The 26654-nt window shown below is 59.8% G+C and overlaps 1 protein-coding gene across 1 annotated transcript in view; it reads right to left on the bottom strand.

Moving 5' to 3' along the window:
* HTRA3 (HtrA serine peptidase 3) overlaps positions 1-26572 on the bottom strand; it is a 29454-nt gene extending 2882 nt beyond the window's left edge. Inside the window, exons 1-7 of the mRNA XM_070372769.1 lie at positions 25956-26572; positions 13160-13259; positions 10174-10396; positions 8092-8286; positions 6833-6865; positions 5784-5898; positions 1645-1693 (exon numbers count right to left, since the gene is read on the bottom strand). Of these exons, the coding sequence (XP_070228870.1) occupies positions 1645-1693; positions 5784-5898; positions 6833-6865; positions 8092-8286; positions 10174-10396; positions 13160-13259; positions 25956-26340 (1100 nt within the window). The 5' untranslated portion in view covers positions 26341-26572. The remainder of the gene's footprint in view (positions 1-1644; positions 1694-5783; positions 5899-6832; positions 6866-8091; positions 8287-10173; positions 10397-13159; positions 13260-25955) is intronic.
* Between the last annotated feature and the right edge of the window lie 82 nt (positions 26573-26654).

Here is a 26654-nt window from a genome sequence, read left to right as displayed (position 1 = left end):
TCCACCCAGGACGAGGAGTCTCCTCTGTGCCCCCACGCTGCAGGGGCCTGCCACTGACCACTCTGGGTTGTCACTGGTTCTTGTCTGTGACCCCCACTCAGCTCGGGCTCCTCGAAAGAAATCTCAGTGAGGGTGGATGATTCCAAGTGTGGAGAGGGGAGAGTGACGGACAGACGGGAGGATGAGCGGGAGGAGGGGTAAGGAGGGAAAGAAAGAAGAGGGATGGGAGATCAGATGGCGGGACGGAGGGAAGGAAAGAGTGACGGATAGACGGGCAGACAGAAGGAGGATGAACAGACAACAGGTGAACGTGGAGAGACAGAAGGCTGGAAGGATGGTGTAACGGATGGCTGGACGGAAGGCCGGGTGGATGGATGGCTGGATGGAAGAGAAAAATGACACCTTTAGATGGTAAATTGACACACTGGTCTTGATTCCAAATTGCTTTCAGGTTTACTCCCCAGAGGAACCGCTGCCGACACAGGAAGGAATGTCATCTTAGGGACTGTGTGGGTGGGAGGGTCCCTCAGATGAGCTGAGTTAGCCCCAGAGCTCCCCAGCGCAGTGACCTCTTCCTTCTCCAAATCCCTGGACTTTGCATTTTCTTCCCTTCGGCCTCCCTTCCTTCTTCCCTGTCCCTCCTCTTCCCCAGCCCCTCCCCTATTTCATGCACTCAGAATTTGCAGACACCTGCTCTGTTATAGTCCCGGCCCTGGGGGTGAGCAGGACACAGCCCTTGCTCACAGAGAGCTCGTGGCCAAGGTTGGGAGTGGGCAGCTCTCACATCGGGGGACCCAGTGCAAGCTGGGGAGGGAAGCGCAGCTGTGTAATTGAAGAGGAGACATCTCCTCCCCTTGAAGTGGCCTCCGGGCAGGGAGAATGGTGTCCCCTTCCCAGAATTCAAGTCTGCTCAGGCCTCAGAACGTGACCTTGTTTAGACATAGCGACTTGGCTGATTCACCTGGTTAAGAATCTTGAGATGAGAGCAGCCTGACTTAGGGTGGTCCCGAAATCCAATGGCTGGTGTTTTTATCAGAGAAAGAAGAGGGAGAAGGCAGCAGGGGCCACCCTCCTTGGACCAGCCCAGCTCCTGTGTGATCAGGCGCTCAGAGTCACCTCTCCCCACGTGGCTGCTCTTGAGAGTCTGGGAGATATCCTGGCTCTAATCTGGGGGCTACGTGCCCACCATGCAATGAGAAAGGCAGAGCTTGTAGTGATGCAAATACAACCCAAAAAACACCCAGAACCACTAGAAGCTGGGAGATACAAGGAAGGACCCTTCCCTGAAGCATCCATGGAGTTCAGCCCTGTTGATCCCTTGAGTTTGGACTGAGGGCTTCCAGAACTATTGACAGAAAGGATTTCTGTTGTTTTAAGCCACTAACTTGGGGTCATTTGTTATGGTAGCCCCAGGAAAACTAATCTGGGAGGCTTCCTGGAGGAGGAGCACCTGAACGGAGTCCTTTGGATCAGGCTGAGGGGGAAAGGTGTTCCAGGCTGCGGGACTGACCTGAGCAAAGGCTCAGAAGCCTGATGCGTCTGGTCCATGGGAGCACCTGCCGGTGGCCAGGCCCACTGGGGCCAGGGCCCGGGAGGAGTGTGGGGGTGAGGGGCGGCGGGCGCCAGCATCCTTCGGACACTCACCTTGGTGTGATGGTCCTCATCCGGATGCCGATGAAGCGCTTCTTCCAGTCTAGAAACAGAGCGTGTCGGGACTTGGTTACAGCTGCCATGGAGGCCTCAGTACTCCCCGAGGGGCCTGGGCAGGGAGCAGAGGCAGCAGGAGCTACGCCCCTGGGGCCAGCCCAGCCCCTGTGTCCTCAGGAGCCCAGAGGCACCACTCCCCACGTGGCTACTCCTGAGGGCCTGGGAGAGGCCGTGGTTCTGATCTGGGGGCTTCGGGCCCTCCCTCATCGTTGGGCACCATTCACCCACATCAGCTCTGACATCTGCTCTCTTGCTGGGCCCCCTACCCGACCCCAGTGGACAGTGGACCCACCTGCCCCAGCCTCCATCCCACAGGCTCCCCAAGTCGCCTTGCCATGATCTGAACTGGTCACCTTCTCCTGCCTTCTCCAAAAACCAGATATTAATTGATAACACCCAGTGAGCTCTAACGACGTGGCAGGCCCCTGGCTGGAGCAATACAAACATAGACGGCTAAGGTGGTAGCTCTGTGCCCCCAGCTTCTCCAGCCTGTGACTTAGCAGGTGTCTTAGACTCCACAACAACCTTCACATAGTCTAACCCTAAACATGGTGAAGGACCGGGCAGGCTGGTGTGCTGCATTCCGTGGGGTCACAAAGAGCCGGGCACGACTGAGCGACTGAACAACAGCAACAAACACTAAAGCAGTCTCAGCACATTTTTAAATTTTGTATCACAAAACTGTGCTCCCTGGCCACAGTGGAATTAAACCACAAGGTCTCTACACGATTCACAATAACTTAGAAAGTAAATATACATACTGCTAAATAACCCAACTTTAAGGAATAGATCAAAAGAGAAATTAGAAGGCATTTTAAATTGAAAAAACAAAACCAGATACAACATGCCAAACTTCGTGGGGTGGAGGCAAAGCTGTACCTAGAGGGAAATTAATAGCACTACAAGTACCAATATCAGAAAAAAAGAGAGATATCCAATCAGTGACTTCAGCCTTCTCCTTAAAACTAGAAAAAGAAGATCAAATGAAATCTAATGTAGGCAGAAGAAAAGAAATAATAAAGAGTAGAAATCAAAGAAATAGAAAGTGGAAAACGTGGAGAAAATAAATGAAAACCAAAAGTTGATTTTTCGTAATCAACAAAATTGATACGTTTTTAGCCAGACTAATTAGGGGGAAAAAAGACACAATGATCAGTATCAAGAATGGGAGAGGTGACATCACTACAGATTCGATAGGTATTAAGAAGATAAGAGACTAATATGAACAACTAGGGCTCAATAAACTTGACCACAGAGGTAAACGGAACCAATTTCTTGAAAATTTCAGACTACGAAAGTTCACTCAGGAAGCAACGATAACCTCCATAGCCCTATATGGGCTTCCCTAGTCACTCAGACAGTAAAGAATCTGTCTGTGATGCAGGAGACCTGGATTCCATCCCTGGGTCAGGAAGGTCCCCTGGAGAAGGGAACAGCAACCCACTGCAGTATTCTTGCCTGGAGAATGCCATGGACAGGGGAGCCTGGTGGGCTACAGGCCAGGGGACTGCAAAGAGTCAGATAAGACTGAGGGACTAACACTTTTTATAGCCCCACATCTATTACAGAAATTGAAATAGTTAAAAATCTTGCCACAAAGTAACTTCAAGCCCAGACGGTCTTATAGGAGAAGTCTAACGGATGCCTAAGGAAGATACCATATCAGTTCTACACAAACGGGTCTAGAAACTGAAAATGAGTGGCTATTTCTGTGATACTGTGACCAATAATAAGAAATGTATACATATTTTGGTCTTCATCCAGGGTTCCTAACACATAGCTCCTGAAACTTTTGTACTTCCCTAAAGTGATCAGATTTCTAAGGGACATTTTTTTCTCACAGCTCCTGAAATAGTTCCAGACCTCTAAAGGTGAAATTGTTATTGTTGTTCAGTCACTCAGTCGTGTCCGACTCTTTGCAATCCCATGGACTGCAGCACGCCAGGCTTCCCTGTCCTTCACCATCTCCTGTTCATTGAGTCCATGATGCCATCCAACCATCTCATCCTCTGTCGTCCCCTTCTCCTCCTGTTCTCAATCTTTCCTAACATCAGGGTCTTTTCCAATGTGACAATTTTCTTTGCATCAGGTGGCCAAAATACTGGAGCTTCAGCTTCAGCATCAGTCCTTCCAATGAATATTCCATTGTTGATTTCCTTTAGGATGGACTGGTTTGATCTCTTTGCTGTCCACAGACTCTCAAGGGTCTTCTCCAGCACCACAGTTTGAAAGCATCAATTCTTTGGTACTCAGCCTTCTTCTTCCTTTTTGTTTTTTTTTTTGTTTTTTGGCGCTCAGCCTTCCTTATGGTCTAACTCTCACTTGGCTTTTCGTTATTCACAAGTCCCTTTCAATCACATTTGACTTTATGTTAATGAGGTAAGTTTTGGAAAGCCCCTAAGGGTGTCAGTTGGTTGCAAGGGGAACCGACCACGTAATTGGAAGATTGGAACGTTTCTCCTCAGCCTTCTCTGCCTTGCTTCAGGGAGAGGAGATGAACTAGAGGTTGAATCAATTGCCAGTGGCTAATAACTTATTCAGAGGCTTCCCTTGTGGCTCAGATGGTACAGTCCGTCTGCAATGCAGGAGACCCAGCTTCAATCCCTGGGTAGGGGAGATCCCCTGGAGGAGGGCATGGCAATCCACTCTGGTATTCTTGCCTGGAGAACCTCATGGACAGAGAAGCTACGGTCGACAGTAGATGGGCTCCAGTCCATGGGGTCGCACAGAGTCGAACACGACTGAGTGACTAACACACACACAGCAGCCTAGTCAACCATGCCTATGTCGTGCAGCCGCCACAAAATCCCAGAAAGATGCGTTTGAAGAGCTTCTGGGTTGGCGATTGTGTGGAGGTGCACCCAGAGACCATGGGCTCCGCATCCTTCCCCCACACCTTGCCTTACAAATCTCTTCATCAGGCTGTTCCTGAGACATATGCTTTACAATAAACTGGTTATCTGTTGAGAAAACAGTCTTCCTGCTCTAGCAAACGATCCAACCCAAGAAAGGGGTCATGGGCAATTCTGATTTATAGTCAGTGTGCAATTGGCATCTGAAGGCAGGGCTGGGACAGTCATAGGACTGAGCCCTTAACTTGTGGGGTCTGATGCTATCTCCAGGTAGACAGTGTCAGAATTGAGTTAAATTGTAAGACACTCAGCTTGGCAGGGAGAAACCCCACTTATTGCTGACCAGATGTGTCAGAAGTAAAATAGCACTGCAGTAGAAAACGGAGAGTAGAAGAGACAGACAGGGGAATGTTTTTCCTAAGCCACTTCTCAACTCATTATCCCAACACCAAACCAGAAAGAGAACTAGACCCACATTCCTCATGAAGATAGACGTGGAAAGTCTTGAAATGCTTTCAGCAAATCAAGTGTAGCAATATATAAAGCAGGATAATACATCACGACTAAGTGAGCTTTATTCCAGGAATGCAAGGATAGTTTAATGTTATAAAACCAACCAAAGAAATTTACCATATCAAAAGATGAAGAAGGAAAACCACCATCTCAAAAACTAGATAGATAAAAAGATGCAGGGGGGGTGGATGCATGAATGAACAGAGGGAGGGATGGGAGGAAGGAAAGCAAGAAAAAGAAGGTAGAAAGGAAGGACAGGTGGATGAAGCGATGAGTGGATGGATGGATGAGTTGGTGCGTGGGTGGGACGGTGGGTGGGAGGATGGATGGGTGGGTTGGTGAGTAGGTGGATGGGCTGGTGGGTGGGAGGGCAGATGGGTTAATGGGATAGAAGGAAGTTCTATCTGGGTCTGGCAACTATGGAGTGGCTCAGATGAGTGAAACCTAGGGGCCACCACCTTAGGAGGTAGGAGGTGAGGTGGACGATCCCCAGCCAGAGGGGACCGTCTAGAGGGATGCGGGTGGTCATCGTCATGAGGTGAGGAGAGGATGGGAGAGAGGCTGAGGTATCCCCGGTTGGGGGTCTTGAGACATCAGGGTGAGCTGGGCAGTGGGTGCCATCACAGAGCATGGTGGGATCGCCTGGCCCTGCTGGAGGCTTTGAGCTCAGCCCTGGGGCAGTGTCCCTGACCCCACGTGGGGGCTCCGTACCTTTGCCAGTCTTGTCCTGGAACTCTGAGAGGAAGCGCATGATGCGGTCTGAGGGGATGGCAAAGGAGATGCCGGCCGCGACCTTGAGTGTGTTGATGCCAATGACCTCACCGTCCTGGGCGGGAGATCAGAGCGGGCAGTCACTCCGAGAGCCCAAGTGGCCACTGCCCTCAGTGGCAGAGCAGCGTGTCCGTGCGACTCGGCTCCCAGACCAGGGGCCCTGGCCGTCAGCGCCCTCCCTGAGAAGCTCCCTAAAGGTGCTCCAGGGTCCAGGTCTGAGTCAGGGACCCCCACCTCTCCCGCCGTTTGCCTCCACAGCTGACCCCTAGCTGCATCACTGCAGAGTGTTGACCTGGGAAGCTACAGTCTGCCCCCGAGAAGCTGTGTCTACTGACCGAGGACGCCCCCAGCCAGCCTTCTGAGGGGCTGGAGCCAAGAGGGACATGGTGAGACTGGGGGACCCTCTATCCCCTCTTTCGAGAAGCAGGGTGGGGGAACATGGGGTCAGGGCAGCCCCCAGCATCCTCCACTATCTGTCCCTTTCGAGCTGGGCTCCCTCCCTGTCCTGCCCTCCCCCGCCAGGAGGCGGGTGCTGCTTGGCCTGATCTGCCACCTGAGACCCCACTCCTGGACGCAGCTCCTCCCAGGGGTGCCCGGCAGACACCCCTGCCCCAGCGCTCCTGCGGGACCCCGCCTGCGTCTATCCTTACACGGCCCAGACACCAGCCCCAGAGGTGCGTGGCAAGCCCAGCTCCTCTCCCGTCAACATGATGTGGGGACCGGCCCCTGACCCGTGTCCCCTGCCCCAGGCCCACCACAGGCACCGGGTCCTGCTGCTCTGAGACCTCCCTCGCTCCTCCGACAGCATCAGCTCCCCTGGGGGCAGCACATGCTTGGGGTTGCATCCTCCTCCGGAGCCCCCAGACCATTGGGTGTGAAGGCACGAGGGCTGTGTTCTGGGCCCCAAGTCCCCCTCGAGGCTGTGCCGCCCATCCCAGTGTGAACAGGGCCCCAGAAAACCGCAGGCCCCTGCCCCAGGGGACACTCACCAGGTTCACCAGCGGTCCCCCGGAGTTCCCGTACTGCAGGGAGGAAATGCACGTCAGCCAGGCCCCGCACCTCCCCTCCTGGAGGGCTTCTGAAGCTTTTTCTTTAGAAACTACCATCCAACGGGCCCAGAAACATGTAATTGAATTTCCTCCCCCAACAGGGTTGAATGGAGAAGGAAATGGCAACCCACTCCATTATTCTTGCCTGGAAAATTCCATGGATAGAGGAGCCTGGCAGGCTACAGTCCATGGGGTCGCAAAGAGTCAGACACGACTGAAGCAACTGAGCACAACAGGCTTAATAGGCCTCAGCGCCCATTCCACAGACAAGAAGGCTGAGGCCCGCAGTGGCCAAGTGCACGGTCGTCTCTGATCATCGGGGTCTGAGCTGGCCGGCACTGTCCGCCCAGACCTCATGGGCTCCCTCCAGCCTCTCATCCATGTCTCCACCCTCCCCGGTGGATGCAGGACAGGGCACCGTTTCTCATCCCACTGGCATCGAGAAGTCTTTCAAAGACCAACACTTCCCAGAAGAGGGTTTGCTGCTGCTAAGTTGCTTCAGTCGTGTCTGACTCTGTGTGACCCCATAGACGGCAGCCCACCAGGCTCCCCTATCCCGGGGATTCTCCAGGCAAGAACACTGGAGTGGGTCGCCATTTCCTTCCCCAATGCATGAAAACTGAAAAATGAAAGTGAAGTCGCTCAGTCGTGTCCAACTCTTAGAGACCCCATGGACTGCAGCCTACCAGGCTCCCTGTCCATGGGATTTTCCAGGCAAGAACACTGGAGTGGGGTGCCATTGCCTTCTCCGAACCATGGTAAAGCAGAGAGGTGGCAGGCGCTGGGTGTCTGGACAAACGGCTTTGTGAATGTAAGACGTGGCATCCAATAGGATAATAATAGTAGCAGCAATAATAATGGTAATGATGTTGTCGGGTGTGTGATTTAGGCAAAAATATTTCTGAGGTCTTGGCTGCATCTCTACGACTCTGAAGGACTGTCCCGGGTCAGGGCTGCGGCCTCTGAGACTTAGAGGGCCAGCCTGGTGCCCACGGGCAGAAGTCCCGGGAGTCAGAGCTGCACTTAATGTAAAGAAAGAACTTTCCACCAGTGGACATATTGGAGAGATAGACGGGCTGTGGGGGGCGGGGCTGTGGGGGGCGGGGCTGTGGGGGGGGGGCTGTGGGGGCGGGGGCTCCGGGGCGGGGCTCCGGGGCGGCGCTCTGAGGACCCGCCTTGAGGCCGCTGTGCACACTCACATTGATGATGGCGTCTGTCTGAATGTAGTCCATGTCAGAGTCCCGGAGGCCCAGCTCCCGGCCATCCCGTTGGGCTGTGCTGACGATGCCGGTGGTCACCGTGTTCTGCAGGGCGAAGGGGCTGCCGATGGCCACCACAAACTCGCCGGGCCGCAGGTCTGCCGAGTGGCCCAGCAGCAGCGCAGGGAGCTTTTTCTGGGGGTGGGGGGAGGTGGGGAGGGCACGGGAAGGGAAGCTCAGTGGTGGGCCTTTGGTGGGACCAGAGCCAAATTATGGCCAGGCCCCGGGCAGGGTGGTCCCCGGAGCAGTTGGACAGAGCCATCAGGGTGCAGGCCAAAGCAAGGCTGGCTGACCCTTGGGGGCCACCAGACCCAGGGCTGGCATTTGCAGAGCAGGGGCTCAGCCCACCAGCGACCACAGGTCTCCCCAAGGCAAGCCACAAGGTCCACATCAGGGAGGACACAGAGAGGTCTGGCTGGGCACAGCCTGGAGGCACAGCCGCGCCCAGATCCCAGGGGCCTCTGCTGACTCTGGAGGTCAGAGGCCAGGACTCTGAGCCACAGACCCTCAGGACTGTGGGCTCCATCCGTCCAGCCTCTCCTCCCGTGTCAGGAGCGTCCCCTACGTACTGTCTGCCTCTAAGTCAAGTAAGAAGTTTTCTGTTTTTCACAGCAGCTCTTGATAAAGCAGGAAAAATGCTGTACACAGAAGTGAGGGTTAAGGAGGCGTTGAGCAGCTGTGCCCACGTGGGAGGCATGGAGCCTCAACGTGCCACGTTCTGTGCTGCTGGGCAGTGAAGCCTCAGCAAGAGGCACACGGGGTCCCAGGTGAGGACCCAGGGAGCGGCATCTGGGACGAGGACCCAGAGGGGACAACGCAGGTCAGCAGCTTTCCCCAAAGCCCAGTTTAACGCAGGGCTGGGGGCTGGAAGTCAGACCTGTGGTCATGAGAACCCCTGCAGGCACTGGGAGCATCTGAGCACCAGGACATCTGGTCTTACTGACCCTGCCAGCATCTTTGGTGGCTGCTAGAATGCACCCCTCCACTCCCCAGGGGGAGATTCCAGTGCCTGGAAGGGGAGAGACCAAGTGGCCACCCACCCAGGGCTCCGAACGGCTCTGCCTCTCCCCACGGGGGTCCTCGAGCAGGGGGCGCATACTATGGCCCTTGGCCAAATCCAGCAGCCTCTTCTGTAAACACATCTTTCCCTGGACCGCAGCCCAGCCATCTGTCTGGCCTGTGGCTGCCTTCCCAGGACGGTTCAGAGTGGAGAGGTTGCGACAGAGACCACAGGGCCCGTGAAGCCTATATCGTTCACTGTCCACACTTCACGGAAAACGTCTGCCAACCTCTGACCTTGAGTGCGGCCCTCTCGTCACCCCCAGGTTCCCCGTCTCCAACATAGAGATGGTGCCCCGGGCTCAGGGATGACTGTGACAGGGCTCCGAAAGTGGGCAAGGGTCTGTCTCCCTTAGGATAATTTCATGGAGTCACTGAATTCCCTTTCACGTGACCAGGTGAGAGGAGGCCTCCTTGCAAGACATCGATCATCTCAAGTCCTGGCAACTTTTATTCAGAAAGAGCAGAAGCTGGGTGCAAGCTCAACCAAGCTGGACTCACCAGCCCACATGGGCCCGCCCCCAACCCCCGCCCATCCGCATGGACTGCATGGCGTGGGCAGGGCACAGATCACCCCAGGTGAGCCCACAGCGCCCCATGGAGCCGGGACCACGAAGCTGAACAGCAATAAACATGCAGGAGGGAGTCATCCTTCTGTGACCCCCAGGGGGACAGTGGCATCTCCAGGAATAGGCCCAGGAAGGACAATGGAAGGGTCCCCGGCCCTGGAGACTCGCCACCCTCCGTGTGGGAGCCGCACATTTCCTGGACAGCAGCCGGGCCACTTAGGGCCCTGCAGGGCGGTGTCCAGACATTGGGGTTCTAGTCTCACTAGACCCAAGACTAGGACACGTTGCCAGTCCCCAGGGGCCTCGGTTCCTCTGACTGTCTGACGGGAAAGTGGCGCTGAAGGTCTCTGAGCCCCAGGGTCCAGGAAAGGCTCCCCACCCCCCACCCACTCACCTTGGGGTGGATCTTGATGGTGGCGATGTCCGACTTCTTGTCGATGTCCTTGATGGTGGCCTCATAGGTGTCACCATTCTGCAGCTGCACTTTGAGCTGCTGCCGGCCCGAGACGGTGTTGGTGCTGGACACCACGTGTGCGTTGGTGACAATCAGGCCCGCCTCCGACATGATGAAGCCTGAGCCGCTGGACAGGGGCACGTTGCGGCCAAACAGAGGGTGTCTGTGGGGGAGGCAGGTGGGTGCGCTGGGTCAGGACTGCGGGTAGGGGCGGCCACAGCCAGGGTCTGGGGGAGACGAGCATCCACCAGGCCTTAGGATTGAATCCTGGCTCTGCCACCTCCTGGCTGTGGCCTTGGCCAGTCGTTAAGTCTGGACCCATTTCACAGCCACAGAGGGGGACGATGGCCTGTGACTTGCCATTTGCGAGGACGAGATGCAAGGCCTGTGAATGTCAGCACCGTGACGACGCAGCAGGCACTTCCTGCCCTGGAGCCAGACAGACCAGGATTGTAACCTTGAGTCCGGTCCCCACTTACACCTGCCTGACTGTGGACAGCCAGGAGGGTGACCCCTCTGGGCCTCAGTCTCCCACTCTGGGAAATGGGCCGATACCACCTGCTCCAGCAAGCAGGGTGCCCGTCTGCAGGCAGTCGGTCAGCAAGCCATAGGGAAGACAGGAGGATGTGCACACAGCTCCATGGGACTCAGCAGGTCCCCGGGGAACGTCAGCGTCCCAGATCTCCAGCTGCACAGAGACAGGGTCGTAAACACTGAGGGGCCCATGCTCCCACCTCCCTCCGGTGCCTTGGCTGCCTGCCCCGAAGCCCTTGGAAGGCTCAGGGCCTTCCCCGGGGAGGGTCGCCTCTGTCTCTGGGGCCGCAGTGCAGGGCCTGGACGGGGCAGGTCAAGCATGCCCGAGGCTGCTGGAGAGACACCAGCCATAAAGGGTCTAACTCTGTGTGTGTGTGTGTGTGTGTGTGTGTGTGTGAGGGGGCGGGGATGGGGAAGGGCAGGGAGGAAGAGCGGAGCAGATCTCTGGGAAGCACAGAAACGCCACCTCCCCAGCAGGTCAGGAACAACCAAGGTCACCGAGAGCGCCCACGGAGCCAGGGACCGCGTCCCACCGTGCTCACGGCCGCCCTACAGGAGACAGAGGCCCCCCAGTTCACAGGTGGGCAGACAAGGCCTGAAGCCGCCCGGGTCAGTGGAGGTGGCGTCAGCCCATTTCCTGGATGAGGAGACTGAGGCTCAGAGGGGTCAGCCTCCTGTCCGCAGTCAGTTCATAGGTGGGGACCCAAGCCCGGGGACATGAACCAGCCGCCCGGGTCAGGCAGGGGAAGGGCAGAGCCAGGTTTTGACCTGGGCAACCTGGTCACTCAGCCCCTCCACGCGATGACCAGAGCATCTGTCCGCTCAGGCCTGAGACCAGCTCCTGCCTCCACCCGGTTCCGTGCGGTTCCCTGAGCAGACCCGAGCCCTGTGGGGCCTGCTGGGTGCAGGACTCGCCTCAGGTCTGAGGAAGAGCCCCAGGCAGTCCAGGGCCTCCCCCCGCGCACTCCGGGGTCACAGCCGGAGGTGCCTGTGCTGGAGGACCACGCTGCCTGTGTCTGGGATGGCGCCCACCTCAGCCTCACCCCACCCCCACCCCGGGATGTCAGCTTCCAGGGAAGGCTGGACCCAGCGTTGCTGCCTCCCGCTGTGGTCAGCAACTAGCTGGTTCAGGGGCTGGTGTCTGGAAGGACGCTGCCCCCGCAACAAGCCACCTGGAAGGCCAAGGACGGGCCATTCACACGTTGGGCTGCCGTTTCCTTAAAGACACATTTCAGGGTCTGGGGCCCGTGGCAAAGGCAGTGAGGGGGTCAGCGTGTTGCAGGGGGATGGGCTTGGCTCTAAGACGCCAGAGCCCCGGGGGGCATCCCTGAGCCTGCGGCAGCGGCCCAGGCCTCTGTTTCCACATCCAGAAAATGGGGACATGGGAGCCTGCCTTCCCAACCTGTGGGAGGGCCTCAGAGTGCGGTGCACGCCCTGTCGGTCAGCGCTGAGGGGCGGGCGGCTGGGCCTGGCTGTCTCCTCCGGGAGGCGGCACCAGGCCGGGGCGATGGGAGAAGCTCAGAAGGGCAGAAAGGGCAGCCTGTGGGGCGACAGGCACAGAGCGGGTTCCGAGGACCATGCTGAGCTCGCTCCAGGCGTCCGCTTGTCCTCTGGAGCACCGCTGGTGCTGAGCACCACCCCAGGCCTCCAGAGGTTGGGAGCGGGATGCCGGGAGACAGGGGCTCCCACTGGTCAAGCCCCACAGCCAGTGGGCAGGGGCCAAGTCCCATGCTGGGGCTAGGAGTCAGCGTGGGAGCGATTCTGCCCACTCCCGGCCCCTTGCCCAGGATGCGGTGGGGGGCGGGCTGCCTCGTCCCTATGCCTTGGTGGGGCTTGATGCTGGCAGCCCCCACCGCTCGAGGAAAGCTTTGTGAAGTCAAGTGAGGCCCTGGGGTTGTGGCCGAGGTCTTGGTGATGGTCCCCTCGGGCAGCGTGGCATGCAAGGAGCTGGCTCCCTCCGACTCCAACAGGATGGAAGTGGGGGGGTCTGACCCTGTGTGTCCCGTCTGGGCCCCTGCCGGCCCCTTCCACACACAGTGGCCGTGAGGTTAAGACAGAGCTGCAGTGTTGAAGTCAATTTGGGAAGAGACTCCTAGGATTCCATGGGAGCCAGGAGTTTGCAGGGCGGTATCAGCTCAGACAGCCCCTGTGACCCTGCAGCAGCCCCTACAGCTGGGTCACGTGTGAGCTGCTTTCTGTCTCCTTAGGCCACGAGGTCAGGGTCAGGGACGGGCGCCCTCCCCAGGGCAACAGCGGCCAGGCGGTCTGAGCAGGGTCCGCTGGACTCCACAGCCATTCTGGTCTCTACTGCCCCCCCGCCCCAAGTGCTAGGATCGAGTCTGGTCTGGGCCCAGCACATGGTGGGGTAGGGGCCAGGAGGGGCTCCACGCACCTCAGGAAGAGTTCTATGTGGACCACAGCCGGCGCGATCTTCTCCACCACGTCGGCGATGAAGTTGAACTTGTACCGCGGGCTGGTCAGCTGGTGGAGACCTGCGCTGGCAGGAAGAACCACGTGCGTTAGTGAGGCCCAGACCTCCAGGCACAGGGCTCGCTTGTCCCAAGGCTGGCGGACGCCGGGCTTCCCCACCTTGTATCGCCAGGGCGGCCGGGAGGCTCAGAGAGGCCAGGACACTTACCCTGGGCCACACAGCACTCATACAAAGTTCAGGCTGGATCTATCTGGGCCAGCTGCCAAGAGCCCTTGCCCTTTCTCTCCTAGACAGCAGTGTGCTGGCGTAAGGAGACCGTCCCCCACCGCAGCTTGAAGCTCTGGCCTGTCCCTGCAGGCCCTGGGCCCGTGCAGTGGCTGGACAAGGTCACGGCTGAACCCCCGGCCGTGGGGCGGCCCCCTCCTGGGCCACGTCGGGCTGCTGCCGTCTGAGTTGCCAGGGCCCCTCTGTGTGTGTCGAGCTTGGCCCCGCCCCAGGACGGCTTGCCAGGCAGCTCGCGATCTTCCCCGGAGCCTTCACCGGCTCAGATTTCTGCTGCCATCAGCAGCCGCCTGCTGGGACCACGGGCCTGAGGCGTAGGGATGGCACAAGACCCACTCCCCCTTTGGCCGCCCTGTGGGCGTATGTGCTGGGGTCTCCCGGGTCCCCCACTAGACTGCAGGGTTATCTGGAGCCCGTGCTGCTCAGCACTGCTTGTAAGAGGCTCCCAGGGCCCGAAAGGAGCACCGGGCTGGGCTCCAGCTGTGTGGCTTTAGGTAAATCGCTTAGTCTCTGGGCCTCTCCACCCCTGCCCGCCCCAGAGACCTGTGGAACAGGCCGTGACTTGCAAACCTTAAGGCTCCCTGAAGGTGCTGAGCAAAGAGGGCTCAGCCCATAAAGCCCAGCTCCGCAGCTGAGGGTCTCTGGGAAGTGACCGGCACCAGGATCTAGAGAAAATCTGGTTTTTCCTGACTGTCCAAAGGGACGGGAAGGAGTGCAGGCCCATGGCTGGGGCCTCGGAAGCCTCTGTGGACAAGTGAGGTCCCCACCCACAGCCGGACTCATCTCCCCTGCTGTCCAGGGGGCGGCCAGGGCAGCGGTCATTGGTTCCGTCCCAAAGGTGGAAAAATGGAAACTCCGTTGGAGGAGAGCCAGGCTCTGGATGGGGCCACAGGTCTCCCTGTCCTTAGGGACCCCGTCCCCGCCAGACCCCCAACTCAAGGCCCTGACTGTGTTTAAAGCCTGACTGGAACTCGGGGCCCAGAAGAGAGCTTGTCTTGGGCTCTGTGGTCAGGGGAGGCGAGGAGGGCCCACCCCACTGATCCTGTGATGTCTGCCTCTCAATCAGCCCGTGGTCACTGACCATTCAGGGCCCAGCCTCCCACGGTCAGCCTGAATCAAAGGCTGCCTGTCCAGGGTGGCCGGAGCCTAGCTAGGAATGTGCCCCACTCTCGGCTCCTTGATGATCAAACTGCGGGCGCCAGGGGCCTGCCCCCTGCAGAGGCAAAGCCCGGTGGAGGGGTGGTGTCTCAGGTTCAGAGGTCGTGGTCACGGACCTGGGGCCCACCCAGGCCAGGGCTCTGCAGCCCCCAGCACACGCAGGTGCCCAGCACACTTATTTCCGTGTGGATTGCTAATGGTCCCCAAAATTCTGGAGGAGAAGCTACTGGCCAGCTGGCCCGTGGGGGCTGAGCCTAGCTCTGTGGCCCCGTCCAAGGGCGCTGGGAACCTGCATTCATGTCTGCCTTCAAGGCAGAGGGGCCACTTCAGGTTCTGTGGTCTCACAAGGTTCTCCCCTACCAGGCAATCCCCATGTCCCCAAGGTTCCCGGACGACCCAGGCAGGGGAGGGCTTGGCACTAGGCATGGATATTCTTTAGCCTAGGCTCGTGCCCACCTCTGCTCTGCACTGGAGCGGGCAATGCCAGGTATCGCCCCCCCGGTGGGGCCGCCTGCCCCCTGCTCCATCACCCACTGTCTGTGCCTCCTTCCACCCGCACCTCTCCTGAGCCCTCCCCACCTCGATGCTCCGGCCTGTCCCAGGCACAGCTCAAGCCCTGCCTCCTCCAGGCAGCCCCCTGGCAGCTTTCTCCCAGATCCTCCTTGGGGCTCCCGGCATAAGGCCCAGTCCACCACGCTCGCTCTCACAGGGGTGCCGAGCAACTTCTGGGCGCACGGCCCGTGCAGGGAACGGGCCAGTGACCGGCCAGTCCAGCACCGTGCGACCAGCAATGGGACCGAGGCAGGCCCAGGGCGCGCTGCGGAGTCCAGTGCCTGGAAGGGCGCACTCGGTGGCGGGGAGCAGAGATGCAAAGACAAAGCATGAGGGCAGCTACCGGTGGGTCTGGCCGACTGCAAACTTGGCCCAGTGTGAACAAGGTAGGTAAGGGGTGAAAGCATCGGGCAGAAGAGGCTGTGCCACCATGCGACCCCGTCCCCGGCCTCAGGGACCCCGTCCCCAGCCTCAGGGACCCTGTCTCTCACCTCAGGGATCCCGTCCCCGACCTCAGGGACTCTGACTCCATCCCCGACCTCAGGGACTCCATCCCTGACCTCAGAGACTTCATCCCCGACCTCTGGGACTCTGACTCCATCCCCCATCTCAGGGACTCCAGAGCTTTAGGCACGTCTGCTCCCCACCGGCTGACCCTGCCCAGGTCCAGCTGGCTGGCAGAGAAAGCCCCGAGCTGCCCAAGCCGCTGAGGCACTGACCCGGCCGCCCACAGATCCGGACGGCATGTGGACTGTCCCCCCAGATGCTCTTCTTTCCAATGCAGCCTTTCTAGAGATGAGTTAAAATCGGCCACACTCAATTTCATGTAACGATTTGAAAACAAAACCCCCTGTAAAACACTCACAGGTTACAGGCTGGCAGGAAAACACATCACAAGATCTCATGGTGGCATCCAGGGCAGAGGCAGAGCGATGGGGACTTTGTTTTGGTTTGTGGATTTTCTGAAGGTTCTCCCCCAGGCAAGTTAGACACAGATAAAACAGAGACAGGAGGGAGGGAGGCCTGGTCGGGGCGGGGTGTGTGTGTGTGTGTGTGTGTGTGCGCGCGCGCACGCATGTGTGCGTGTGCGCGTTTGTGTGTGCATGCGCGCGTGTGTGTGCATGCATGTGTTCACGTGTGTGCATACATGTGAGTTTGCACGCACGTGTATGTGTGCGTGTGTGCGCGTGTGCGAGTGTGTGTGCGTGTGAGCTGGGCTGGAGGGTGTGAGAGCGAGAGACTGCACTGTTCCCAGCGCCCCCGTGGGCAGGCAGCAGGGCCCTGGAGGCTGCAGGAACCCCAGGGAGAAGGTGGCAGGGCTCACCTCCCACCCGTGCACCAGCTCCTTTGGGACACAGCAGCCCTGTCGGGATGCCCCACCGCCCAGCTGTCACCAGCAGAGGCGGCCCTTGAGAGGGGGAGGGTGGGAAGGATGGAGGGCAGGGATGCTCTGCCAGACCCCAACTGACCCAGCAGCACACAGCAGGTCTGCAAATACCACCACAAAGGTTGTTCAGCCTCCTAAGCAGGTCTCGCCGTGGGAGCCGTGTGCCAGGAACAGGCTGGAGGTAAAGACTGTTGAGGGTGGACATAGGCCTGGTACCCCCAGAACCTCTGCCCTCCCTGACCCTGGGCCCCCTGCAGAGCTCCTGAGTCAGCCGGCTGGTTCACAGCACCGCCCCCAACCAGGTCCTGTCCCTTTAAGCGGGCGAGGTGGGTGGTGGGGATGGGGTGGGAGGTGGGGCGGGGCGGGCTTCCTGGGCCGCCTCCCCACACACGGATGAATCATCCCATGAATCAGTGGGAAACGAGAGACGCGGTTCCCACCGCCGCGTTCCACATGAAAACCTCGGGCCCCACGGCTGGGAGGCGGACTCTGTTTATTTGGGGGGTTTTTGACAACCCCCACCCCGGCCTCACCCTGTCCTGGAGCCAAAGTTCTGAAGTCAACAGTCAGTCTTGACCAGATTCAGCTGTTAGCATTGTGTGTGTGTTTTCAAAAATGAGCTGGAGTCCGCAGGCCTTGGAAGTCCTGGTCAGGAAGAACTCGACAACAGAGCAAAGCAGTCAAGGCCAGGTGTCCAGTGGCACCTCCCGGGGATGGAAAAGAGCCAAGTGTGCCCGGGGCCCACCTCCTGCGTCTCTGTGTGGCAGGGCTTCCGGGAGGGCTGACAGTGGCGGGCCCTGGAAGAGGATCTACTGTGTGTGCTGACTCTGGATGCTCACGATGGCCAGGGGAATGGGTGGGGAAGTCCCGGCCCAGGAAGGCAGACAGACTGGCCCAGACACCCCTCCCAGGGCCACTCGTCACACAGGTTGGGTACTGCACAACCCTCGGACCATTGTTAACAGAGATCACCGTGTGGCGGCTGCCCTTGGAACTGTGCAGTGCGCAACCTGCCCAACTGTACGCCTTACCTGCCCAGCACACAGCGGGCAGAGCCAGGACTGAGACTCTGTTTTTTTCCCTCTAACTCGGAGGTCACTGCCCATTCTTCTATTGCCTCCTGCAATCAGAAGACTCCCCCGCTACCCCCGTCATCACCCAGCAGTCAGCTAGGAACTGAGGATGGAGGGATCATCAGCAGGTGCCCACAAGGTCCCAGGCTGGGCCCATCCATCCACAATGCGGCCAGATGGCAACCTCTCCCCAGGGCTCGGGGACCGAGGTGTCCCATTTAGTCCTCAGCCTCGCTAGTGCCCTGCCCGCCTCCCGGTGGCCTCAGCTGTGGTTCCCCAAGCACGCACGCTCTGAAGTGCCCCCCCCAACCTTTGTAGTCAGTCCTTCTCCTGCAGACCCCTAGGCCCAGGCCAACACACTGCCCCTGGGGAGCCCGCCCTGCCTGACTTAGTGGGCTCAGGGACCAAGCGCTCTCTCTCATCTGGGGCCCAAGGCCCTATGTGACTCCCTCCCAGACCTGTCCTCCAAGAATGTCCCCGTGGCCTGGGCACCCCTGACCCACAGCAGTGAGCAGAGAGCCATGGGGAACGGGGGCCCTGAGAGTGGGTGCACGGTCCCAGGGGCCCCTCTGCGGCCTCTCGCCCACACCCCCAAGCCCCACCCACCACCCACAAGGGGCCGCTTTGCAGCCCCAGGGGCCGCCTTCCGGATCTAATTAGTTCCCAGGATGGCTCCCTGCCTGTGTTTTTCTTTTTCTTGAAAACATGCCTGTCCTGGAGTGAACTGTCTCCCCGCAGCCAAAGACGGTGACTTCAGATCCTGCTGCAGCTCCCGGGGTGGGGTGGTGGGGAGGGGGGACCCCTGCTGTCTGCGACCCCCAGGCTCCCATCCCTGGAACACAGGGCTGAGGGCTGCAGCCAGACCTCCGCTCCACGGGCCACGCCAGCCCAGGCTTCGGGCACTTAGGCTTCAGGGAATTTTCACAGCCATTCTGCAGGGCAGGGATCGTCATGATTGTACAGGCGAGGAAAAAGGCTCAGAGAGGTCAGGGCACCCAGCAAGGCTGGCAGCCGGGTCCCCCGACCCCTGACATGTCTCTTTCTCCTCGTTGGTCGTCCCTGTCCAGGGTGACGGGCTGTCCTGCTCCCAGGAGAGCCCGGCATGGCCAGTCTTCAGCTTGGGGCCAGCCCAGCTCCTCCAGCTGTGAATCCCACGCAGCTGCAGCCAACGCCACGGAGCAGAGGGCTCTGCCACCAGCCTGTCTGTACTTTATGAAGGGGCCCCACAGGCCAGGCAGGACTCCAGGCCGCCCGCAAGCTAAGGTGGGGTCAACCCCCTGGTCTTCCTCTTACAGGAAGCCCTCCCTGCCTACTGGCCCATCAGTTGACTGCTCTGGGCTCAGGGTCCTCAGCTGTGACATGGGGGCTAAATGAGGCCAGTGGAACCCCCGTGGGCAAGGCCTGGCACATGGCAGCCTTTCTGCCAATGCTGCCTTCTGGCTCCTTCCCATCCTCAGTGGCCCTGCCTCCCTCATAAACTCCATTCACGTCAGAAGCGTCCACTTGACAACGCTTAGGTTTGTTCCCACTAACGCCTGTTAACCCTTCCATGGGGGTAAATTATCTCATCGACTGTCAGTGATCCAGGGAGGAGGGTCTGTTGTCCCCCCTTCACAGATGGGGAAGCTGAGGTGTGGAGAGCCTAGACTTGCAGAGCCTCACCTTGGGAAGTGGTGGAACTCGAACAGAACTGGGTCTCAGTTCTGGCTTTGCTAGAGGGCTAAAGCATAGTCGGGCAGGTTGTGCGCGGCACGACCGCAGGGGCCCCCTGCTCCCCTCTGCAGCAGACCTGGCCTTCTGTTTGGGAGGCACACACCCACATGTCCTGGCCATGTCTGTGCTACTCTAGGGCAAGGAGTCTGTGCTTTCATTCTTTCTCCAACTATTCAACACCTTTATCAAAGCTGGGAGGCCACTTCCTCAAGGTGCTGGAGGCCTGCCTGGTGTCCAGGGATGGTCAGAAGGACCAGTCTCAGGGCAGAGCTGTCTCTTCCCACCTGCTGACCTCGGGCAGGACACTGTACCTTGCTGGGGTCTTTTCTTAGAAAGGCCATGACAAACCCAGACATGACGGGCGTTTAGCCTGCAGCACAAGGTCTCACCCTTGACCCTGGTAAAGCCTGCTGGCTTCTCTCCATCAGAGCAGCCCAGGAGGAGGTGGCTTTCAGTGCCTCCGGCGGGACTCAGCCAGTGGCCCACTGCTCCACACCTGGTTTGTATGAACCCCAGGCCTACAAGGAGGCCATGTGACTCTGTGCTTGGCCTCATTTCTCCCAGGCTTTTGGCAGCCAAGGGGCACATGTCAGGCCAGGTGGACGCCGTCAGTGGTTTGAGCCCGGCACACCTGGGTTCCGGCTCCCCTGGTACAACGCTCGCGGCGTGACGGACTCGGGGCAGTTCACCCCCCAAGTGGCTGGGTGGTCTCCATCGGGTCCCCTTGGGATGTGGACTTGAAGACAAGCTCAGACCTGGATTTGGATGGGGTGGGGGTGGGGCTCCACGGGCCCCGCAGGTCATGGAGGGGGCCCCCACAGCCTGGAGGGGCGATGAGCCTGCGGCCCTGCCCCAAACCTCGGCCGCCCCCTCTCAGTGACGCAAACACAGCAACACAGCACCAACCCAGGGCCAGGGCCGCTCGCCAGCCAGGCTCCTGCAGCGGAAGCCCGTCCCTCACTGGACACCCTCCACGCCAGAACCCACGCCAGAACCTAAGCAGAGCTCTCCAAACCTGCTCTTTCAGGACAGGCCCGGCTGCCTGCCCGCCCTGCCCCTGCCCCTTGTCATGAGGTTCCAGAGCCTCTGGGGCCTGTCCCCCTCGGCTGCCAGCCGAGCAAAGACCCACTCAGGCACCAGACTCCCACGAGCTGTGCCCTGGCAGCCCGCTCTGCACACCTGTTACCCATAAGCTTCAGGGGTCTCTCATTTCCTGAAGATGGGTCACCCTCACAGCTCCTCCCGCCTATGCTTAGCATTTCCTGCTATCCTCCTGCACAGGCTCTGTTTGCATCGGGCATCTCCACGGCTGTTTAGATGCCACCTCCTCCAGGAAGCTCTCCTTGACTGCTCCCTCTCCCCAACCCAGAGATGTGTTCTCCCTCCCCCGAGTCTCACCCATTTGTCCTCTGTCCCTCATGGCACAGATGATCAGGGATTTCACAGGGACTCGGCTGGTGGTGGAGGTGGAGGGGGACATGAAGCAGAGCCCAGGATGTACTGAGCCGGTGGGCTGCATGGGGAGTCCTGCTTGGTCCCCAAAGGCAAGTGGGGGTCCCGTGTGGAGGTGCATGGGAAGGGGACAGGCCCGGGAAGGCAGGACCAGACCGGGTTCTGTGGGATCCCAGCGCACCTCCAGACCAGCTGTAGGGAGCGCGAGGCGGCGAGGTGAGAGTGCCGTCCAGGCCAAGCCCTGGCCGGGAAAGGACGGTGGCACAGCAGTCCAGGCCCTAAGCTCCTCTTGGCCGGACCCCTGGCTCCTCACAGGTCCTCAGGAGCCGCCAGAGGCTGCAACTCAGCCCCTGGTGCGGGCGGCGGGAGGGGAGAGGTGGGGGCCCTGGTGAATCCTGAGTGCAGGGCCCGGGAAGCTGCTAAGGGGATTAAACCCTGAAAGTCAACAAAGCTCTTAAATAAACAGAGCCCAGAGTCTCCACGGGCACCTGCTCTGGGGCTGAACAATAAAAGCCGATGATTAAATGCCACGTTGTGAATTGCCCTCCAGGATTCTTGCTGGGAAAATCCCAGGGACAGAGTCCGAAGACGGCCGAAGCGACTGAAAATGAATGAACTGCCCTGGGGCTTGAAATTCTGACTTAACTGAATACTTGCAGGCCTCCTGGTCTGCAGCTGTGGGCAGAGGCTGCGAAAAGGGACCCCTCTGCTTCACGCAGACGCAGCTCTCTGGCCTTTACTCTCCCCTTGATGGATACTCATCCCCAACACGTAGCATCTACCTCGCACAGACACGGGAAAAGCTCCCTGGGTAGGTAGTGAGCCCACCATCACTGGTATGCGAGGGGGTATGCGAGGAGGGACACCCACCACGTGGGCCGGCCTTTCATTCCAATGGCACCAACTGAGCTCAGCTGCTGGACCAGGCCTGCAGAGAACAAACAGATCAGACGTCCGTCCTGTGAGGCTCAGAGCCTGGTGAAGTTGAAAATAAGTCACTGAGTCAGAGAAGAAATGAGAGGTGGTTCAGAGGAGTCCCCACGGTGCGCCCATGAGGCTGAGGCAAGGGACTACCCAGGCAGTCAGGGAGGGCAGCTCGTCTAGGCCAAGGCAAGTTGAGGACTCGGTCCCACGAAGGTGAGGGAACAATTTGGTGCAATGGAGACCACACATGCAAAGACCCTGAGGTGGAAAGGAGACCGGTGTGGCTGGAGCAGGGGAGGAGCCGGTGCTGGAGGGGTGGGCAGGGCCAGGCGGCACAGGGGTCTGGGGCTCAGGGTCGGTGTTGGGGAACACCCGTGATGGGCAGCACGGACTTATCACGGTCACCCTGGCCGCCATGTGAAGAAGTGACCGAAGGGAGGATGAGGGAGGTGGAGAAGGTCCACGGAGGCCAGTGTGGCTGGAGGGACCCTGGGGGTAACATCTCAAGGTCAAGCTGAGGACCCTCCTGCAGACAGGGAGTGAGGAATGCGGGGAAGTATGGGGTCAAAGCGTGACGCAGCCTTCTGACCTAAACTCCCCTGGGGTGGTCCTGTCGGTTGAGGGTAAGGGCCAGCTGAGACACAGGATTCCGGCTCAGGGAAGGAGGGGGGCTGGAGACAGGACCCTGGGTGCATCCGAAGGCAAGTGACGGTGGAGCCAGCAGGACTCACGTCCAGGGGGAATATGCTGGAGACAGTAGCCCCTTACCTGCCTGTACATGTGGACATCACCCGGTGATTTCTGACCAGGCTCTGGGAAGGCCCGGGGTTGGGGAGCGGGTAACGCCGCCAGGGATGCTCTATAGAGGTTGAGCCTATTGGCGCTGGAGACCCAGGCCTGATCCTGACCCCAGACCTCGGAGGTCCACCACCCTGCCTGAAGAAGAGCACCAGCCGGAGCCGGGCCAGGCCTGCTTCTGTCATTTCCCAGCCGAGTGACCTCAGCCCCATCACTTAGCCCTTCCCTGACTCCATGAGCACATCTCGGGTGCATGAGTAAGGAACAGATTCGCCAAGTAAGACATCGCCGGTCGGAGCCCCGGACCGGCTCCAGTCCCACAGGGGCTGGACTCTGCCCCTGCCGCCTCACGGGAAGCAGGATGTCTGAGGTCCCTGCGCCCAGGCGCCGGGAGCAAGGGCGGGGCCGTGCACGGACCATGCTGTGCAAGGTGCCCATCAGAGGCTGGGCCCATGTGGCCCCGCCCACCGAGGCCACCCGCCCACCGAGGCCACCCCTCCCCACCCTCCAATGGCCTCAGCCCCTCTGGGTGCCCCCTGGCCCTGGGGGCTCTGAGAGGGCTTGCGGTCTGCGCACCTGCCTGGTGCGGCCGGTCCCTCTGCCTCTGCCCGGCTCCCAGCTCCCTGCGTCCTCCCTATCCATCTGTCCAGAGAGCCCGGGTCACCTCTCGCCGCTCAGCACTGGAGCTCTGCCTGTAGGGAGCCTCCCAGGCCTCGCCAGGTGATGGAAAGGGTGGGGGAGGCGTCAGAAGTGTTATCATAACACACAAAGTAACCGACCGTCTGGGCACCGCTCGTTAGAGGCACGTGTGTGCGAGCTGTAGCTCATTACTCTCTGCACCAATTCACCGAAACTGAGCAATCGCCCCACTTGACAGATGAGGAAACTGAGGACCGGGGCCTCGCGGGCAGCACCGCGTTCGTAGGAGGGACAGGGCCAGCCCCAGCTGCAGGCCTCCCACTCAGCCCGAGCCCTCTGCATCTGCCTGTGGCCACCACGCTACCGTTCTCTGCTCAGCCTCCCGTGTCTCCCCCACCATCTGTTTCTCCAGGCCCAGCCGGGCTCTGCCTCATCGCAGGGGCCTTGTTACCAGCCCACGGCCAGCAGGACACACAGAGCAGGGGCTTCGCAAGCCGGGACTCCATCAGCCAAGAAGAAAGGTTTCCTGACGCCCCTGGTGATCCAGGGGCTAAGACTCTGTGCTCCCAATGCGGGGGGCCGGGGTTCAACCCCTGGTCGGGGAGCTAGGTCCCATTTGCTACAACTAAGAGTTCATCAACCACAACTAAAGATCCCCTGGGCCTCAACTAGGACACGGCTCAGCCAAGTAAATGAACATTAAAAAAGAAAACAACGTTCAATAGTTACTAGAGAAAATAAAGGCTTCAAAATGCCTAGACCACCTCCAACCCACTCTAGCCCCTGGCGCCCTGGAGCCTGACTCTAAGAGCGTCCACTACTTGGGAGAGTTGGCTCTGGGGAGCCCACCCTGAGCCCTCTGCCTGTGTGACCCGCCAGCACGGCCTGAGATGGGCCCGCTGGCTCTGAGCCCCAAGGCAGAGGGCGTAGTGGGCACGCAGTAAATGATAACGTTCACCCCCGTGACACTGAGTGGCCCCACATCCCCAGTCTCCCAGGCACAATCCAAGCACAAGCCTGACCACATCACCCTCACTTCTCTTAAAACCCTTCGAAGGCTGTCCCATATAATCATGGCTAATCCCACATAATGCTTCCCAAACCAGGCTCCCTGGAACCCCAGCGTGCCAGGGGGAGGTCCCGTGCATTCTCCCAGGAAGGAGCTCTTTGTTTGGGAAACCCTGGGTTTTTATCATTTTGATTTTTTTTTTTACCTTGTTGCAGGCTTTCTCAGGAGCTCTGATAGACTCAAGCTGAGTGTGACTCCCCACTGCAGGGCTGGAGTTTACTTTCTAGAATGTTTGGGCCCCAGGACACTTGTTTTCAGAATCCCAAACCCGATTTGGGAAGCCCGGCCTACAGGGTGAAATCTAAGGTACAAGGTTTATGGGACATGCATGGTCCTGTCCTTGCCAAGCTGTCCAGCCTTGGGTGTCACACACATGCACACACGCATATGCGTGCACACACACACACACGCACACCCACACGCACATGCGTGCACACACACAAGTGCACGCGCACACGCATGTGCATGCACACACACGCACACACGTGCACACACACATCCCCCTGCACACCAGCTGCTCCAGGCTGTGTGTTCTCCCCGACCTGACTCACCACACATGGTGAGGTCTCCATGTGGCGGTTCACACTGCCTTCTCCTCCCAGGAGAGCTAGCCCTTCAGCCATCCCAGGCTCCCTGGCCCCCAGGTGGCCCTGTGCCCCACGGAGGAGCCCGTCCTGGGCGTCAGCATCTCCCCAGCTGCGGGCTGAAGACAACTACGGAGTCTGATTCCTTTCGGTTGCTGTGAACTCAGCGCAGGGTGCTGTGCTCAGAGCGCCTGGGAACCAACGTGGGAGCCTGCCTTCCCAAGAGATGCCCCAGACGAACACAGGCACAGCAGGGTTTTCCAGCATTTTCATTCACAGGCTCAGCCTGTGTGGCAAGAAGCCACCTGGAGCCAACCCCAGGTTAGGGGGGCTACTCTAAGGTTAGGCTTCTCCAGTGGCTCAACAGTAAAGAGCTGGTCTGCCAAGGCAAGAGATGAGAGATGTGGCTTCCATCCCAGGGTGGGGAAGACCCCCTGGAGAAGGGCATGGCAACCCACTCCAGAATTCTTGCCTGGAGAATCCCATGGACAGAGGAGCCTGGCAGGCTACAGTCCATGGGGTCACAAAGACACAACTGAATGACTTACACACGCACGCACACATGCTCTAAGCTTTGATGGGACTGAGAGATTTCTTACCCCACGGCCTGTCCACACGGAGCCCCCACACACAGTCCAGAGACCCCACACGCTGGCTCACCATTCCTAAACGACCTTCCAGAGAGGCATTTTAAATGCGGTACAAAAAACAAAAACAAAAACCCACTACATGTGGCTCAACTGCTGTCGTTTGAATATCCAGGCATTGAAGGCCAGGAAAGTGCTTTGCATCCAACACCCAGGCAGGGCAGGGATATGGGGACCAGGGGAAACGAGACACAAGGTGGGTACATTTTAATGAGGCTGGAGAAATGCTGGGCGGACCAGGCCCCTTGGGGTGGTCAGAAAGCCCCTGGTCTCACCACCGGTGGGCTACTTCTGCGACCTTGGGGGCAGCACTTTACTTGAAGACCAGAAGCCCGGTTAGAGATCTCTAAAAGAAATCGCCACTTGTTCCCTGGGGAGCACTCCGCCCTGGCTCTGAGCCCCGTTTCCGAGGAGACGCTTCTTCATCCCTCCCACCCCCGCCAGCAATGCTGGCGCTCCCTCCCCGGCCGAGCGCTTACCCGATGGGCAGGCGCCCTTCTGCAGCTGGCGCACGGGCGTCCCGGAGAGCTGCAGCGCGCGGCGGCTGGCCGCCTGCAGCGCGCACACGTTGGCGTAGGTGTGCCCGTCGGTGCCACACACAGCGTTCGCCCAGCGGCAGCGACACAGCCCGCGCACACACTCCAAGCTCTCCCCGCACGGCGAGTCGACGGGGCGGCCGCACGGCTCGCCCTCGGTGGCGGCGCACACCAGGCAGCAGTTGCAGAGATCCGGCACGTAGCCGCCGGGGCAGCGGGGGCTCGGGCACCGCGACACGTCGCAGCGCACGGGGCACGACGCGGCCGGGGGCTCCCGGGCCAGCGCCAGGGCGGCCAGCGCGGCCAGGAGCAGCGCCCGCGCCTGCATGGCGGACCGGCCGGCGGCGGGCGGCAGCGCGGGAGACCAGCCCGGGGAGGGGCGCGCACCGAGGCCGCGGCTCCGGGCGCCGACGGAGGGAACGCGGCCACCTGCGCCGGCGGCTCGGGCTCAGGCAGGCGGGCGCCGGGACCGCAGGGACATGCCGGGGGCGCGGGGAACGCGGCGGCGGGGGACTGGAGAGGCGCCCCGTGCCGGCCGGGCCGACGGTCTGCTGGGCGGCCGGCCCCGCCGCGTTTTAAGGCGCCGGCCGCCCGCCCTCGCAGAAAGGGGGCGGCCCGGCCCCTCCGCCAGCCCCGCCCCGG

Source organism: Bos mutus, chromosome 6 (assembly GCF_027580195.1).
Source record: "Bos mutus isolate GX-2022 chromosome 6, NWIPB_WYAK_1.1, whole genome shotgun sequence".
Lineage (NCBI taxonomy): Eukaryota > Metazoa > Chordata > Mammalia > Artiodactyla > Bovidae > Bos > Bos mutus.
Note: the sequence above shows the minus strand (reverse complement) of the source record. Positions and strands in the feature narration are given on the sequence as shown.